Source organism: Microchirus variegatus, assembly GCF_963457635.1.
Source record: "Microchirus variegatus genome assembly, chromosome: 20".
In the NCBI taxonomy this organism is placed as follows: Eukaryota; Metazoa; Chordata; class Actinopteri; order Pleuronectiformes; family Soleidae; genus Microchirus; species Microchirus variegatus.
Genome location: NC_139821.1, coordinates 19733690 through 19753693, shown reverse-complemented (window position 1 = coordinate 19753693; position 20004 = coordinate 19733690). Strand labels below are relative to the sequence as shown.

The 20004-nt window shown below is 39.5% G+C and overlaps 1 protein-coding gene across 1 annotated transcript; it reads right to left on the bottom strand.

Annotated features, from left to right (window-relative positions):
* Positions 1–10624: 10624 nt before the first annotated feature.
* On the bottom strand, positions 10625–15546 carry LOC310941720 (extracellular calcium-sensing receptor-like; the record flags this gene model as incomplete). Its single annotated transcript, XM_083906932.1, has 9 exons — positions 10625–11535; positions 11612–11735; positions 11918–12145; positions 12444–12719; positions 12849–13055; positions 14329–14598; positions 14783–14869; positions 15067–15361; positions 15437–15546. The coding sequence occupies 9 exons, from the start codon at positions 15544–15546 to the stop codon at positions 10625–10627; spliced, it is 2508 nt and encodes an 835-aa protein (XP_083763058.1).
* Positions 15547–20004: the final 4458 nt, after the last annotated feature.

Sequence of the window (20004 nt, the reverse complement as noted above, 5' to 3'; positions counted from 1 at the left end):
AGTGGGTGAAGCCTGCCTGGAAACAGCTCGCAAACCAATGAGTGTAAATGTGGTGAAAATGCAAGGATGTGAGAGACAGCCGCTGTGGCAATCTACAGCACGACGTGAGCTACAGGAGCTTGGCTGTGATGCTTAGCATTCTGTGGTTAGACATTTACGTTGATGATTGACTTGCATATGCAGCAACACATGCTGAAGCCATTGACAACATGACAAGATCACATCATATGTTAACATACCATATTATGTCTATGTTATGTTACGTATGATGGTATCCAACAACCACAAAGTTATGAAAAAAATGGAAAAGAAGTCCCACATCATAACTCATCCCTATTGAATTCCAGAGCTAAGGATTTCCATGAGCTTGATACCATATTCCTCAAATAATACAATCATTATTTAACAGTGCCATTTACTATGATAATTAAATCATCATTTGAGGAGAACACATTCCCAGTATATTGAAATCAGAAAGTGGTAGCTGAGCAGATGGTAAAACATCTTGAATCAGAGGCCCTTCTGCATCCCATGTAGTTCGGCCTCTCATGCTGTCTCATTCCACTGTGACAGCATGTTGCTGGAATCCCTAAAATTTAGTTTGGGCAAACAAATCTTTTTAGATCTACACAAACCTTTTGTCACAGTTAATCATGCAGTATAATATTCAAGTTGACCTCATACAATCAAATGCAGTGTCACAACTGGGAGCGTGCAACATGGGGGTACAATAAGGATCTGTTCTGGGACCACTATTGTTTAGCCGATATATCAATGACCTCTCATCTGTAAGTGATGATGTTGATACCTAAAAGGATACAGTCATCCATACAGAAGGGAAGGACCCAGAACCAGTGGCAAGCAAGTTATCATTGGTGGTGGATAAAACTGCAAAATGGTTAAGTGACTCTTGTTTGACTCGAAATGTGGGGAAAACAACAACAATCTTCTCCACAAGCAAAAAAAATCACAAAACCTATCGCACCATAACCATTACTATGGGATTAGCATTATTTTGATTCCTACACTCATTTTCAAGGGGGACAGAGGACTGACGGAAATAGGCTGGGCATGGGGTTAAAAGAGTAAATTGCTTTTACTACTACTACTGTGCTACTATATCAATTATTTTTTACAGTACATTTTTTTTATATAATGGACTTGTTTTACTATGTTACATGTATATGTGCTCTGTATTGTTTTCCATACTGTTCTTTGCATAAAGTATGTGTTTCTCAGGGACTACGATGGAATTAGCATAAAGAGCTGAAGCAATCTGGTACTAATAATTGTTTCCCTTATATGGTCCCTGTTCAATAAACTAAGAAATTAACTTCAGATGGTAAGAGCCTATTTTCCATTGTCACATTTGGCTGCTTGGAAAGTTGTGCATCTTTTGTGATGTTAGTTTATTTGTGAGGCATCAGCAATTAGGATGTAGGATTCATCATGAGGAAATCTAAACTAGCACCATGGCCTGTCCACACCAATGACCAGTTCATTCATCACATCTTCATGGCACAATCTGGCTCTCTGGACTATCATTCTTAAGGCAGTCCAACTGATGTCACAACTCAACAGATGCCCAGTGATCACAACTATTTTTGGGGAGGATTCCAATTACCGATTTTTCAAGAAGTTTGACCTGCCGATACCGATTTTAGCCGATTCCGATTTAAATTTTTTAAACCACTTTTCAGCATACAGAAAGATATATATTTTTGCATCTTTACTCCTTAATTTTAACATGGAAATACAATCAGTTAACATCCAATATCCAACTAAAAATACAAAAACGAATCACTATAAAATAGAAGTATATATAAAAATACAAAAACAATTGTCATGATACATTTGAACATGATACCATGGACTAACTTTTATATAACTAATAACTTTTGACTTTTTGAACAGATTACCACTATAAAATAGAATTAAATAATGCTGTGGAATATTCACACACACCTTAAAAGTGCAGTGTTATGGAACCATGTTGTTCACATCCAATATAACTATATAACTAAAAATACAAAAACAAATCACTACCTGTATGTGTAGTTTATTTAAGTTTAAACATATTTCACAACATAGTACCTACAGACAAATAAGTAAATGAGCTCTCTCTCTCTCTCTCTCTCTCTCTCTCTCTCTCGCTCGATCTTTCTCTCTCCCGCCCCGTGCCAACAATGCCTAGTGCTCTCTGCGCACACAGGTTTAAATGACAAACAAACAAATGCTGAGTGCTGATCAAAAGTTTTGTGCAAGTGATTTAAGGTCCTGACTCTTGTCTTAAATATGCCAGGCTTCGTTCAGTGATTGAAACAAATATATAAACATTAATGAAACGTTTACATGCAGAGCGCGTAGCGCCGCGGCTGCACGGATGTTGTGTAATCAAATACACCGGTATGGCCGTATATTAAAAATTCATATCATAACGGAAAAAAAAACGTATTCAGTGTGAACCGGTATATAGCCCAGCCCTACACTCTACTACATGTGCGTGTAGCCGCGTGCACATGTGTTGCTGAAGCTGCGCGATGCGGGTGCATTTTGATCGGCTTATTAAAATCAGAATATTCTGACTGATCGGCCGGTCACCGATTCCGATCACTGGCCGATTAATCGGTGCATCCCTACTCATGGGGCAACATCAGTATTATTTTAACTACACCAGACAAAGTATCCTGGATGAGTACCCATTACAAACATTGATTTAAAAGGCAAAACAAATATTTCGTTAATAAATGAAAATGGTTCAAAAAGGCCAAACCGTGTCACACCATGTGCTCCTGAGGTGAAGCAGGGGGAAAAAAAGGGGGAAGCATTTGGCTGCAGCGGCCATTTTATAGGAAGAGCAACCTGGAGAGGGAGGGAAAAGAATGCAGCGCAGGGAGGTTGCCCCTCCATGCCTCCTCAGGCATGGAGGGGCAACTGAAATACTCATACTGACTACTACTGTATATCAGCTGACACTGTGCACCAATGTGTTGGGTCCCACCAACTACACTGAAGTGTTGTGTTATAAAGCTTGAACATTTGATGCACACAGTCAAAAAAGGCAGACTTGTATGTTTATGTCCATTAAGGGATTGTCAGTTCTATCACACACATGGGTGGATGATAATATTCAAATCAGATGAACCATAGCAAACCTCTGCAGACTCAGGGGAATATGAATCTGGCCCATTGAGTGAGGCAAAGAGATAATAATGTAAAACAATTATGAAGTTACCTGTTTGGATTCAAAGTTCCAGAAGACTTTTTCTGCATCTAGTGTGAGTTCTTCACCTTTGAAGGCTGACCTCTTAATCTCACCCACATTTTGAACTTTGGTTCTTCCATCAGGGAGCCACACCCAATTTATTATGTCATATATTGGCAGGGTATCACCATTCTCATCAAATGACACTTGATCACCAAATGTTGTGAAGTTTACCTTTTCCAAGTAATGCACAAGCTTTGAACAAAAAGACATAGAACAAAAACTAGAATTACTGTTCATCAGTTGTTTGCCTCAACAGTTCAGCTGAGGTTGAACACATTTTCCTCATTTAACATTTGCATGTTGACTTAAAAAATATACATTTTGAGTCAAAGTGAGAGTTTGCGCCAAAGTTGACTGGAATCCCCAAGGATATCCGACTGACAACTTCAAAACAAGCCTGTGGCTTCTACTGTTGGCAGTGCTGATGAACAAAAAAAATAAGACAAAAGTAAAAAAAAAAAAAAGTTTACAAATAAACTTTTGACGCAGATGTACCAAGAAATAAACAGATTTATTTTTATTTTTTTTCATTTAAGAATTTTCTATTAAGTGACATCACATTACTATGATATTCTTATACAATGACCCAATCAACTATCTCCTTGCTGTATTGGAAAAGTGACAAACGTTTTTTTATTCATCTATTAAAATTGAATACAATCCTTAAAATACAAAGGATTAAGTTAAAGTAAGAGTTGAGTGTAAACTGATATCTCACCTGCCATGGCTCCAGTCTTTGCAAATGACCACAGGTGTTGTTGCTGAAAGGTCCTCTCCCTGGCTCACACTGCAGCATGTCATCAAGAGCATATGCCAGAGCGTACACAGCCTTATATACATTATACTCTGGCCTGAGGTTGGAAACATCCAAGAACTCAGTCTCCACATTCTCTAAAACTTCCTGTCCAGTGCATAATTCTCCTCCAGCTTCCATCCAACCTGCTGGAGGTGGTGCAAATCTACACTGAAATGTGCGTTCCCAAAACCGATTCACCTGCAATAATGTACATTTTTTACATTAATGCCAGTATATCATTCTCACAACTACCAAGTCAGATGGAAACTCTCACCATGCTGTTTCCATCTGTGTTGTTGTGATGTAGGTCAGGACGCGTTTTTAACAGGAAGTCTCTGAGCCCTGGTATTTCTCCTCGACGGATGGCGATGCCCAGTGTTCCACCCAGGTACGGCATGAAGTGGGGAGTCTGGAGCACATCAGCTAATGTCCAGGCTTCACTGGCCATCCACTGCAGACCTGTCACATTCTGTCTCACCACCTAAACATTGCATTAAAATACGATTATAAATTCACACTTCCATACCAGTAAAGTAAAATGCAGTTTACACAGTTCATGTCACACAAACCTGTATTGTTTTACAGGGAAATTATTATTTTTTCCTGATTAACAAACTTCTCTAAAACCCTCCCAACAACAACTTTAATAACTTACAGTTGAAACATTGGAAATTAAATCTGTTTTTTAAATAGTTGTTTTTGCAAAATATCTCTTTTATGACTGACCTCTTTCATGAGGTTAATTGTGCGACTCTTATGTGCAAACACAATCACCACTTGAGCTGTAGATTTCCTCATCACATCCACTATTCTCCTTAGTTCAGCAGGGTCGTCACCCCAGGGCAAAATCTCTGTGTAAGCCAGACAACCTCCACCAGCTGGACCCAGATCAGAGTGAAAGGATCGGGCAGCATGGACTCCATAATCATCATCACTGATGATCAGACCTGCCCAAGTCCAACCAAAGTGTTTTAGAATCTGAATCATAGCATTCACCTATGTGGACACAGAGCAGAGGGATTAGTGCAAAGGCTGGAATCATCTTTCACTAGAAATCCTGCTAAACAGGTTCATCAAAGACATAATGATGAAGTTTGTGTTAATATGTATATCTGACACCACACAACTCTGTAAATGAGACAGAACATGGCTGAGACATTGAAATTGTGTGTGTGTGTGTGTGTGTATGAGTGGGAGTGTGTGTGTGTGTCACCTGAAAAGCATCACTCGGGATCGTCCTAAAGAAAGATGGATACTTTTGTCGGTCACTCAAGCAGGAACATGTGGCAAAATAACTCACCTGCAAAAAAATAATACCTCATTTACTCAAAACAGTCATCGTCTGCTGACTCTAAAAGCTTTCTAATGTTGAATATTAAATGTTTACAACTTTATTTATATTTGTTTTAACATTAAATTGAATTTTTAGCTATCACTGACTTGAGAAACAGATAAACTTACCAGAGGCACTTTGTACAAACCTATCAATGATGATATTGCAATAGAACGTGTGGAGGAAGAATCACCCACAATTCCAAGGACTGATGGAGTTCCTACACAGTTCTTCTCTAATGTAACTTGCTCCTCTTGACCACTGACTAAGGACAGTGATGCACCGATTCCTAGTTGAAGGCAGTTATCATACAGACTGTATCCCAGAGTTACATTTGGCAGCAGGTTGGAGTTTCTGTTGATCTCTTCAACAGCAAAGGCCATGGTCTGAGCCTGTCTGAATCCTACAACATCAAAACTAACAGAAAAAGAATTGTCTGTTATTCAAAATACCTTATACAGTCAGAGTGCCAAGCTATATATTTCAGAATTACAGATACAGACTGCAAATACTGACATCATCATCATCAATACCCCAATAAAACTTTAATGTATATATATATATTTAAAAAAAAAGTCAAATATAATGTAATCAGTTCACATAACCAAAAATATTTCATACAGATTAAGTAAACAACCATTTCATAAATGTTATGTTTCCTTGTCAGAGTTACCTATAACAGGTAGGCAGCTGTGGCTCTGAGGCAAAAGTCAGGTCAGGATCAGTAGAAAATAAGTTGATTGTAAAAAGTCCACCTAGAATCACATCTCCAATTTTGTGCATCCCATTTTGATGAAACTGTTTCTGTAACTGACAAGAGTAGGAATAAAGAGAGGAGGACACAGCGGAGGAAAAGCAGAAATACAACATTCGCAAGTGGAACATGTTGTCTAAAAATACCCTCATGCTCTTGTTCATCCCTTCAATGAGGTCTGTTCCATCACTACATCACCCATTTTATTGACTGATGACAATGTTTATTCTTGTACATCACCTATCAGGGCAGAATAATAAGCTCTCGGGGCAGGCCCTCAGTGACATCATGTGTCATTACATATATTTCTGTTATTATTAGAGTTTTCTTCTTTGTTTCACATCAGCGTGTTTGTTGTTGTCCAGTATTTTTATTCACAACAATATGTTTTGTAAATGAGTGAATTAATAAATAGACTGAATCAAAAAGTTGTATATGTGGTTAAACTGTGGATAAGTTAATTGGCTCAGGCAGGAGAGTGCATAGTTTTATAATCTCCAGGATTTTGGGTAGAGATGTCTCTGAAGCATGAACATAAAGCAAAAGTGTTGCCGATCTCTGCGAACATGATGTTATGATGATAATAATAATATCTTTATTTGTATAGCACCTTTAAAAACAACAGTTTGCTAAGTGTTTTACATGACAAAACAATGCATACACAAATATAAACAGTATAAATGAAACAAATATTAAATTGATTTACGGTGCTTACAAAGAAAGAGAAATGAGATAAAAGGATAAAAAATATTTATTTTTTATCTTATTATCCTTTCATCTCATCCCTGAGATGATGACGTGATACCAGCACCCCAAACCTCTTATTAACCTTCTATCTTCTTATGGGGTGAGTTTTCATTAAACTACGTAACGTTAGTGTTCATTCTTAGTTTCAGAACGTTATGTGGATGCATTGTTATTCCCTAGCTCCAGGACAGTCACAAACATGTGCTGATGTGCTTGAATCATGTGTGAATGACACAGCTTTGTCCAAGTATTGAGTATTGTGATGCTAATGCTTTAGCAACTGGCTGAGAGTTAGCACATCATCAACTCATTCAGTAACAGACTGATCCATCCACACTACACCACAGAGCCACTTAAATGTATTTAATTTGATTTGATATTATAAATATGTATCTATCTTTGATCCTTCTCTATTAAGTATATATAGTTTATTCAGTTTTTCATTTTTATGAAACAACAAAAACAGATGATGGAAATTTGAGTACAAGGACAAGAAATGATAACAGAATAAGCCCCCCAACCTCCGAAGGTGTAAATCTTTGAGGCTAAAATTCTCGCAAAAGCAGTTTGAGGAGTGCCTACATTCATATGACCATATCTTCTTCAAATATTATCTGATGTACACAGACATTGTTGGAAAGCTTAGAAATCACACTTTCAGATCTATGCTTAACTCAAAATGTCCCATGCCCTACTTTTGTTCCCCGTTTTGGGATATATATATGGCCATATAAATTGCATTTAAGAAGTGATTTAAAAGAAGACACTGATTAAGCAAGTCTTATCTCTGCGGGCAAGCCGATCCAAAGCTCTGATGCACTCTGATGGAGAAGGCACGGTCACCCCTGGTTTTCAGCCTCGGCCTCGGAACAGAGGAAGACCTGCCCGCGGATCTAAGGCTGTGAACAGGCTCGCATGGGGTCAGAATGTCTGTGATGTATTCAGGGGGCAGACCTTGACGAGCCTTAAAAGTCATCAGTAAACCCTTTTTTAAATTTTTTTGTATATGTTTATTGTAAACATGCCGTCAAAAAGGTGACAGCAGCATGATTGTAGGCATTGAAAGCGTATATATATATGTATATATATATACATATATATATATATACATATAATAAATAGAAAAGGTCAACGAAGATAGTTTAATTATCAATGAGCTGCTGATAATAACATGGTTTAGAATCCTGTTTACATTCTTTTTTTATATATAAGTTTCCAACAACCCACCCTTTGGACAAGCTTGGGCCACGCTCTACCTCGGACACCTCACCAGCATCAGGATTAATAGTTAGTCTTATAAGAACTAATAGAGGATCCCAGGTAGTCTGGAAGGATTTCAGAGATCCTTTCAATGAAAATTGTAGCTTTTCTAACTGAAGATATCGTAAGACTTCACGTATCCAATGGTCGTATGTTGGGGGGAAAGTATGTTTCCATTAGAAAAGGATGCAGCGTCTAGATAGTAGAGTGGTAAAGGCAATGACACGGCAAACAGTTGTAGGTATATTCTCTGGGGAGAAGTGCAGAAAAAGGATAAGGGTCTATTTTTATGTTAAAAGCCTTATTGATGGTTCCGACAAAAAATTTGTTCAACCTCAGGCAAGACCAGAACATGTGTATATGGTGAGCACCTGAAAGTATCAGGTGAGCACCTGATTGTATCAGGTGAGCACTTGATTGTATCAGGTGAGCACCTGAAACTTTTTTTTTTTTCATGTCCCTTTAGGGGCTCCGTAACATACAGTTGCAAATTAGGTTTATTGGCATAATGTCCAAACTATCAGCAGTTTGCAATAAACACATCAAACAACAATTTAAACATAACTTAACACAACTAATATCAGAAGTGGTTTTGTCAAGTTCAATACAAAATTCCAGTTTTAATGGCGACTGCAGTCAACCCTTTCATGACAAGCATCGATAGTACATAGTAGAGCACCCTTTTGCTGTTATGACCTGCTGCAAACATAATATATAGCCGGACACTATAGGAGTATTGCAGAGTGTGCAGCATTCCTCACTCCCGAACCACTGGTGAAGGTTCCGGGAGCAGGGAAGTGTGTCATAGGTTGAGCAGATTCCGAAGCTGAGCCTTGCTTGCGGGATCTTCCACAGGTCCGACCAGGTGATTTTCTGTTAACAACTCCCTCCCAGCTTGTCCAGCTTCCCTGTCGGCCCTGTGACACGGCCTTGATCTTGTATTACTCTTCCTCAGTTCTTGTCACCTCTACCACCACCATCTCCTTCCTCTCTTTGTGGTTTGCCTTGGACCAGAACCATGGCGCTTCTCACCAACTTAGCCTTGCTCTTCCTGTCTAGACTCTGCCAACAATCTCTTGGTGTTGCAGACGACTGACAGCTTAGTCGACCTCAGTATGGGCGTACCCCTTCCGGCTTATCCGAACCTTGGCGTTTGCATTCCTTACAGCCTGGTCAATGGACTCTCTCAACTCTATAACAAGCCTGGTCTTTTCCTGCTTGTAGCCCAGACTGATGGATTGAAGGGGCAGTTGGAGGGTGCTCCTTCCGAAGAGGCCCGTTTCAGGGACTCAGGGACTGAGTGGATCTAATCACACGGGTGATAACGTTTTGTGACGGGCTGAAACTTACCAAAATACCGTTGTTTGCCGTTGTGTATTGAATCGAACAGGGCATACCGAGCGGTTCAGTAAAATACGGAATACCGATGCATCCCTAATATTTACTGACTTTAATGGGATGACATGGCTTATTGAAAATGAAATCATGAAACAAATACATTTGTACTATGGCTGTAACGTATACAAACTCACGAATCGATTTGTATCACGATTTTTGACCCACGATTCGGTACATTCCACGATTTTTTAAAAATGTTAAAAACATTTTATTTAAACATTTACTTATATAACAACTTAATGTAACATTTAATAACAAATATTTTGGAACACTGTGAACAAATTTGAACGCTTGTATTTCTTGAAAGTCAGTTTTTATTTTGCTCTTATTTTGGGGCTGGATCCATGAATCTTGTTCGTAGAGTGATAAAAATGGCACCGTTAGAATCTGTGAATTCTCCTTTGTTTACATAATCACGCTGACGCTCCGGTGCAGCCTTTCAATGAGTGTGCTGTAACTGTTTTTTTCCGCTCCTGCAGGTTTGATCCATCGGTGTTTTAACTGTGTTTGGTGAACATAAGAACATAAGGTTTATATGAGCTTTTAGTTGAGTTTCTGACCTTTCTGTGAGTATGCAGCATGTCTGTGTTTGTTAAAGTTAGATGTGGTTTTATGACGCTTTTGTCGCTGCGTCTGACGCTGCCCCCGGGAGCGGGGACATCAGTAAAGAAGAGATTAACGCAATTAAAAAACATAACACGTAATTAATTAATCACAATTAACGCTATAATTTGACACCCCTAATAAAAATAAGTTTCGTAGCACTAACAGCTCATATGATGTGGCTGACTGGAAAAATAACTGGGAGTTAGAAAGGGCGTTTCGAGATTCTGTTTTCTGAGATGGCGAGACAGGTTCGTGGCTCTATCGCGATTTAGATTTTGATATTTATATCGTTACAGCCCTAATTTGTACCTATCCCAACATTGGAAAAATAGAGTTGTTAGGAGTAAAATAGAGTCAGTTAAATTTTTTTTTAAATAATTTTAATTCCTTTTTTTGATCTTATAACTATCACTCAATTCTAAAATACAGAGGATAAACACAGAGAGAGCAGTGATTACAGTTTTACTTTGTGGTGCCACGACCCATGATGGCTTTCTTTGTGTTTCTTTCTGGTCTCAACAGGATTATGTAACATTTGGGTCCAAACAGTGCCACCAAGAGGCCAAAACTGGAGGCCAGAATGGCAAATACCTCCACTGCATCTGCATATTTACCTGGTGAGCTGATGTAAGCAGGGACAAAGGCCACCCACACTGCACAGAAGATCAACATGCTGAAAGTGATATGTTTGGCCTCATTAAAACTGTCTGGCAGATTTTTTGCAAGAAAAGCTAACAAACAACTGAGGACAGCCAGTAAACCAATATAACCAAGTAAAACTGCAAAACCAACTGTGGATCCAACTGCACACTCATAAACTATCTTGTCACTGTGATACTGGGTGTTTTTATGAGGCGCTGGTGAAGCAGAGACAAGCCAGACAGTGCAGATTGCTGCTTGAACAAAAGTCAGAACTAGAACTGTCCCTCTCTGCTGCACAGCACCAAACCACTTCAGACTGGATTCACCTCCTGGTTTCGAGGCCCTGAATACAGCCAGAACCACCATGGTTTTCACCAGGATACATGAGACACAAAGGACAAAGCTGATGCCAAATGCTGCATGTCTTAGTTGGCAAGTCCATAATCTGGGTCGTCCAATGAACAGCAATGAACACAAGAAACACAATTTTAGTGACAGCAGGAGAAGAAAACTGAGTTCTGAATTGTTGGCACGAACTATAGGTGTGTTGTGATGATGAATGAAGATGCCCAGAACAACAACACAGATGAATGTGCCCAACAGTGAGGTGGTTGTCAAGCAGATACCCAGAGGCTCATGGTATGAGAGGAACTCTGTTTTCTTAGGAACACAGTGGTCACGCTGGGAACTAGACCAGAAATCTTCTGGACAACTGGTGCACTCCATGGAGTCTGAGAAAAGAGGAAGTGATGAGGTACATGTTTATACAACATCTCTGAACTGTGGTGTTTAAAAGTTTACACTCACCAGTCATATTGCTGATCTTCCCCTCAGAACAAGGGACACAGTCAAAACAACACTCAGGTTCTCCTTTCTTTGTGGCCATGCGGGTACCTGGAGGACAGCTCTCACTGCACACTGACCGAGGAGGCTGTGTGGAGAAACATCAATCTGTTGTTATAGCTTTATAGCCACTTCATACTGTTTTGTGTCCACAAAGAGTTGATATGTTCCATTAACAAAACAATCAGTGTGTAAGCATGTGTTCAAACAAATGTGGAGTCAGCCTGTCTGGGGGGTATTATAATGTTTCAAATAAAATTAATAAATAACCTGTTTGGATACAAAGTTCCAGAAGATTTTGTCTTCATCCAGTGTGAGTTCTTCACCTTTGAAGGCTGACCTCTTAACCTCACCCACTCTCTGAACGTCAGTTCTTCCATCAGGGAGCCACAACCAATTAATGATGTCATATATTGGTAAGGAATCACCATTTTCATCAAATGACACTTGATCACCAAATGTTGTGGTGAAGGTGACTTTTTCCAAGTAATGCACAACCTTTGGAGAGAATATGTGTGAACACAGCACTACATAGAAATAAACATTAAACTAATTATTGCAGGATTAACTTTTTTGAAAATAATTTCCATAAAATAATTTCCTTTTAAGTGAAATCACCTGACTATTATATACTTACGCCTTGACCTGATATTTCAATCCACTATATCCTAGCTGTATTGGGAAAGTGAGATGTTTTCATTTATTAATCTATTAACTTTGAATAACTTCATTCAACATTCAAAGAAATACAAACAATTAAGTGAAGTTAAGAGTTGAGTGTCAACTGATATCTCACCTGCCATGGCTCCAGTCTTTGAAAATGAGCACAGGTGTTGTTGCTGAAAGGTCCTCTCCCTGGCTCACACTGCAGCATGTGTTCAAGAGCATACGCCAGAGCGTACACAGCCTTATACACATTATACTCTGGTCTGAGGTTTGAAACATCAAATAACTCAGTCTCCACATTCTCTATAACTTCCTGTCCAGTGCATAATTCTCCTCCAGCTTCCACCCAACCTGCTGGAGGTGGTGTAAATCTACACTGAAATGTGTGTTCCCAAAACTGATTCACCTGGAAGATATTTATAATTGTTTTTTGTTCATGTAATTGTCATTATTATTATTATTACAAAGGTTGGAAGGTCTGATTTAAATGATTAATATTATTTTTACAAATACCAAGTCAGAGGGAAACTCTCACCAAGCTTTTTCCATCAGTGATGTTGTGATGTCGGTCAGGACGCATTTGTAACAGGAAGTCTCTGAGTCCTGGTATTTCTCCTCGACGAATGGCGATGCCCAGTGTTCCACCCAGGTAAGGCATGAGGTGAGGAGTCTGGAGCACATCAACTGATGTCCAGGCTTCACTGGCAATCCACTGCAGGCCTGTCACATTCTGTCTCACCACCTGGACAGTGAACAAGTACTGTATATGAAGCGACACTTTCATACCGTAAAGTAAAATGTAAAATGGAGTTTCCACAGTTGATGTCATACACAAAAGTGTGTTGTATACCAGGGAAAATTGAATTTGTCCTGGTAAACAATCGGTAAGACACTTCGATCCCCACCCTAGAATTTCATCTCTGAAACAATCAAAGTTTCTCATAGACTGGAAGAAATCAATTTTCGTGTATTATGTCTCTGATTACTTGTAATTGAATCAATCACTTAGTGAACTTTGCCATTAAGCTGTTCCCTCTTCTGCCACTCCAAAGCGTTAACTCAAAACTTCCTGTTTGCATTGGCTCACAATAACATGTGAGCCCATGAAGTGTATTAACTTAGATGAACACATTAACACAGCTGATCTTTGGTTCTGAAATGCTAATGTTTAATTCTGAAATATATTAAGGATGGTGTAGTATCTGACTCAGCTGATTGTTGTCTTGACTGTGTTTAGAGTATGCATTGAGAGGCAAACAGGAACTTCAGAAACAGAAACCTGTCTGCCAGTCCTGAACGATGCTTAATGTCAAAGAAGTACAGATGTTTCCTGTTTGGAACAGAGGGCACCAATGTCAAAACCTGTTGTTGTGCAAACTATATGTACGTTTTTGAGAGGATCGATTGTGAGACGATCGTGAGGATGTATAGATTGGGCTGACACAACTTGTTTTACAGGAAAGCAGGGGCAACCAAATGTTGGGTTTAAGATAAGGAAGTCAGAGAATCCTTAAAAATAATGTTCATGCTCTTTGCAGGCAGAGTTGTTTGGAGATTCGGCATGCACACTCTTGAGTAGCTGCGGTACTCGATCTGACACTTGACTTGTGACAAATAAAATTCCCTTTATTCGATATAAGTCCTGTGTCAGAGGAGTTTCTTACTACATCCTCATCTCATCACCTGTTGTTCTTAAGAAGAAGGAAGCCTGACGAAAATGACACCCACTTCAAACAATTTGTGTCACATGGTATCAGTGCGAGAGGTGAATAGGTCTGAGTGGTTCATAGTCATATACCTGCGATGATCAAAAGGTCTTCAGATGTGAATTGTGTCTCAATGCAAATGTCTTTGCAAGAGTCTCTAAATATTTCCTCTCCGACAAAATCTTACTCGAATAACTTCTTAGAAGCAGATTTAACGATTTTAAAGTGATATTTTAGTAATTAAATCTGTTTTTCAATCTGTTTTCAATGGCTATAAGGTTTTTGCAACGCATCTCATTCAGGACTAACCTCTTTCATGAGGTTAATCATGTGAGTCTTATGTGCAAACACAATCACCACTCGAGCTGTAGATTTCCTCATCACATCCACTATTCTCCTGAGTTCAGCAGGGTCGTCACCCCAGGGCAAAATCTCTGTATAAGCCAGGCAACCTCCACCAGCTGGACCCAGATCAGAGTGAAAGGATCGGGCAGCGTGGACTCCATAATCATCATCACTGATGAGCAGACCTGCCCAAGTCCAACTAAAGTGTTTTAGAACCTGAATCATAGCATTCACCTATGTGGACACAGCAGAGGGATTAGTGCACAGACTGGAATTGTCTTTACAAGAAATCTTGCTTAACAGGTTCATCAAAGACTCGTGTTTAATCACTGTCGTTAAATGTTGTATATCTGATACCACACAACTCTGTAAATGAAACACCTGACATGACTAATGATTTTCGGAGACAGATTTTCACCTGAAAAGCATCACTTGGGATCGTCCTGAAGAAAGATGGGAACTTTTGTCTGTCACTCAGGCAGGAACATGTGGCAAAATAACTCACCTGCAAAATCAAAAAAGAGCACTTTCTATAAATAAAATAAAGTATTATAATAAATAAATAATAAATAAAGGTTGATTACTCAACTGTCAGAACTGTGTTCAATGCAGTTTGAAATTATGATTAAATTTCAATGTAAATTAAAATCAAAAATTTACCACAATAATGATTGAGTTGAAAGACTTGGTAACAAAACTTACCAGAGGCACTTTGTACAAACCTAAGATTGTAGAAATGGCTATACAATTTGAAGAGGTAGAATCACCCACAATCCCTAGGACTGGAGGAGTTCCTATACAGGTCTCCTCTGATGTAACCTGCTCTTCTTGACCACTGACTAAGGTCAGTGCTGCACGAAATCCAATTCCTAGTTGGATGCAGTTATCATACAGACTGTATCCCAGAGTCACATTAGAAAGCAGGTTGGAGTTTCTGTTGATCTCATCTATCGCAAAGGCCATGGTCTGAGCCTGTCTGAATCCTATAATATCAATACTAACACAATATATATGATTCAATAACTCTGAAAAGCTACATATGTTTCACAATTACTGAGACTGTCAGACTCACCCATAGCATGTAGGCAGCTGTGGCTCTGAGGTAAAAGTTAGGTCAGGATCAGCAGAAAAGAAGTAGATTGGAAAAATGCCACCGAGAATCACATTTCCAGTTTTGTGCATCCCAATTAGGTTAAACTTTTCCTGTAACTGACAAGAGGAGGAATAAAGAGAGGAGGACACAGCGGAGGAAAAGCAGGAGAACATGAGCAACAACAAGTTGTTTTCTACAAAACCCCTCATGACTTTAATATTGTTTGTCCCTTTACTGTGTTCTTTTCCATCACTACATCAGCCATTTTATTGACTTATGACAATGTTTATTCTCACACATCACCTATCAGGGCAGAATAACTAGCAGTAGGGGCAGGTCTTCCGGAACGTCATGTGTTATTTACATATAGTTCCATTGTCATTTGTCTTCAAGGTACAAGTGCTCGCATTTCAAGTTTTGAATGACACAATTATATTCATAATTGTACATCAGTGTGTTTGTGTTGTCCTTTTTTATATCATAAAAAGACTGTAAATGGATGATAAAATATAATGAGTAAAAACTATTTTATCACTTGTTAAACTGCAGCTGGTGAACAGGCTAAGGCAGGGGAGTGCTAAATTTCACCAATCAAAACCTGAAATTTCAGTAATAACTACACTATCTGAATTGGGACTAACTGCAATTACAGACAGTTCTACCTTTATTCAAATTGTCTTGAGGTCTCTAATAGAGAAGAACTTATTCTCAATCTCCACACATATACAACCCTAGTTTCTGGACCTTTCCAATCTTAACCAGTCAACCATTATATATAATTAGTGTTTCAGTTCTATAATTTCTGATTTATTGTGTATCCATAGGACCACACGTTTTGTGTAGTGGTTAGCACTCTTGCCTTTGCAGCAAGAAGACCCTAGTTAGAGTCCCATTTGGAACAAGGGCCTTTCTGCATGGAGTTCCCATGTTCTCTGCAGTATCCTCATAGGCTATAAGAAACGGGCCGTATTTATTCTCGGTAACTGTCTTTATTATTAGCACCAGCAACAGGTCAATTGGCAGGCATTCAACAATAACTTCTACCCACAACATAGAGAACACTCTGAGTCGCCCCCATATAACCTATCGCCCCCACGCCCCCTTCTGGTGTGAAGTGTGGCGACACCTCCTCTGTCACTTCACAACATTCCTCCCCTCTTAAACTGAAAACTATTCATAGTTTACATTCACAACAATCTGGTGCACACAAAACCCCAACAAACAGTTGTCCAACCTTCAGTTTACAATGGCAACACCCTTAAGCTTTATAACATATAACATTTATATCCTTTGAACAAAATACATCACCGTCACTCTTTTCCCCCTTTTTTTTTTTTTAATATATACGTATGCTATCATAACACATCATGTTAACACTCAAACCCCAATAAATCTAAAACAGTCTCCCTTTTTTTCATGTATACTGGTGGTTTTCTGTTTCTTTGAGAACGGAACAAGTTCTTTGCTGGAGAATCAACAGGGTTGTCTTGCTTTAGCATCGGCAAGACACCGTCCTTGCATAGATTGTATCCTGTCCTATTGCTTTTGAGATAGGTGCTTCCTATTATATAGTGCTTTTCCAGTCTTGATGACCACTCAAAGCTGCTTTACACTACAGTTTCCATTCACCCATTCACACAAACTTTCATACATTTTTCTATCACTCATCTTTCATGGTCACTCACTGTAGGAGCAACATGGGGTTAAGTTAAGGTTAAGTAGGCTTGTAGACTAGCGGAGCCAGGAATCGAACCCACAACCTTTGCGTTGAAAGACGACTCGCTCTCCCACCCTCAGTCGGGTGATACAATAGCTAAACAGTGCCCTGCTTAACTTTGTCTCTACTGTATCACCACTACACCTTTTCATGAGGTCTTTGAAAGTTTGCACCGCTCGTTCAGCTAAGCTTAGAAGATGGGTGATACAGTGCTGAAGTCACATGTGTTATTCCATTACTTGTCATGAACTCTCTGGTTTGTTCACTGACAAAACACTCTGCATTGTCTGAGACAATCATCTCTGGGTTCCCATGTGTGCTAAAACAATTTCTAAGACAGTTTATTGTGGATGCTGAAGTGGGTGAAGTCACTGGGTAGTATTCTAACCATTTTGAATGATCATCCACAATCACTAAGAACAGTTTTCCCATGAAAGGACCCGCATAGTCTATGTGCAGTCTTCTCCATGGCTTTTCCGGCCACTACCACGGATGGAGTGGTGCAGAGGCTGGTGCCTTTCTGTGTTCCTGACATGTAGTGCATGCCTTTACCTTTTTCTCTATGTACATGTCCATGTTTGGCCACCACATGTAGCCTCTGGCCAGACCTTTCATGCGGCTCATGCCTGGGTGTGACTGATGCAATTGTTCCATCAAAAGAGCTTGTCCCTTCCCCGGGATCATGATGTGAGCTCCCCACAGCACACAGCAGTCCTGCACACCTAGCTCCTGTTGTCTCTGTTTGTAAGGAATAAAGGTACTGTCCAGATTTTCAGGCCATCCTCTGCGGACATACTCACGGACTCTCGAAAGTACAGGATCCTTAGATGTCCATTGCCGCAGCTGTTCGGATGTCGTCAGAGGCCTCTGTACTTGGTCCAGCATCAACACCTGTTCCTCTGGTCCTGTATCCTTGGGTTCCTCAGGTAGAGGGAGTCGACTGAAAGCATCAGCATTACTATGGTCTTTACCTGCCCTGTAAAATATGACAGACTCATAAGCTCTCAACAGCACAGCCCATCTCATTATTCTTTGAGATGCCATCTGTGGAACAGCCTTCATCTCATTTAACAAACTTATCAATGGTTTATGATCTGTACAAATTACAAATTTCTGCCATACAGATAGTTGTGAAAATACTGTGCTCCAAAAATAACAGCTAGTCCCTCTTATCCAGTTGTGAATAGTTCTTTTCAGCAGTAGTGAGTGTGTGTGAAGCAAAACCTATAGGCTTTGCATCAGCATCATCATCAACGAATGTCCGAAATGACTGTCCTGTGCAAGCTTACTTAGCTCTGCCACATAATCACAAACACTTTCATTGGATTTCCTGTTCCTGGAATTAAATTTCCACCTCTGCATTATCTCACTAGTCTTGGGTTGAAATTGGTCTTTCAACAACTTTACCAGGTCTTCGTAGGTGTGGTCTCCCGGTTTATTCGGGCTCAGCAGGTTCCTCATCAGGGCATAGGTCTGTGCTCCCACGCCGCTCAGTAACACAGCTCTCTTTCTTTCTGCCTCCTTTATGTAATTCCCTACGAAGAAATGGTCCAAAACCTCACAGTATTCCTCCATAGTAGTCTGTGAGTTGCTGTAAATGGCGCCACCACGGCCACCATAGCCGCCGCCATCGTCTTCACCAGTGTCTTTTTAGTTAGCTTTAGTAACAACTTTATTTAAAGCGGACTTACACCGGAAGTTCCAATTAACGCTGTTTTTTTGGTGTGTATCTGCCACATTACCTCATACAAACAGTTCAGCCACTGCTGAGAACGCTTTGATGTATTGTAATCTTGGGCTCAGCGAGATATCTGAAAAAAAAACCTTCTGGTTACGTAACCAGCATTTCTCCTGGACAGCGGATCCTCCTGCTCCGGGCACTAGTCCGGGCACATCCGGTTGCGTACATTGTACCGCAGAAGAAGAATAATGTCCGTTGTGGAGGTGTTTCACGAGCGACAGTGTCTTCTGACTCCAGGTCAAAGTCATAAAGGGGACTGTGTATGTGTTGGGCCATATCAATCCTGACACAGAATGTTATGTTACCTCCATTGGGACTGAGCAAACAAAAACCCTGTTGCCTTTTAAATTATTAAATCCAAAAATACACTAAAATGTCACATTATGACCATTTTTGTAGGGTGGAGAACCTTCAATGGTTATTCATAATGTTGTCCTATGTTTTAAAATGGAGGGGTTCTTTATTGACATGCCATAATGTCACTCCACACACCCATAAGAATGCTCCGACAGACATATACTATGATAACAGTGATAGCGGCTTGTATCAGGTTTGTATGTGATCACCAACAGTAATGGCAGAAATTGATTTGTACCTGTTTTAAGACACTTTTTATGCTGCACTTACAGTCAAGCACACCACAAACAACTTTACCGCGAGTATAATGCAATATGTTTTTAGCCTTGTAGCGAAACCAACTTCAGGAGACCAAAGACAACTAATGTGATTAACTGAGAATGGTTCACTGCAGTAAGTCTTTGGGCCTATGTTCGTAAGTGGACAAGGTTCCACTGGACCTGATTAAAGAAAGGTACAAGCTATTTTAATTTGTGGGCACTCCTTTTATAGGTATCATGGATCTCATTGCGAGGGCATGGCTAAATAAAGATGAAAAATAATTTAAAAATGTACCTACTTGTTACTCAAGTAGGTAGTCAGTTAAAATTACATTAATTACCAACATTGGAAGAATAAACAGTGAGAGAAAAATAAAATAGAATATTCCTACTATGTTTTTAATCAGAATATTTGTTGTTTGTAAATTACAAAATACAGAGGATATGTAAAGAAACAGCAGTGCTAACAGTT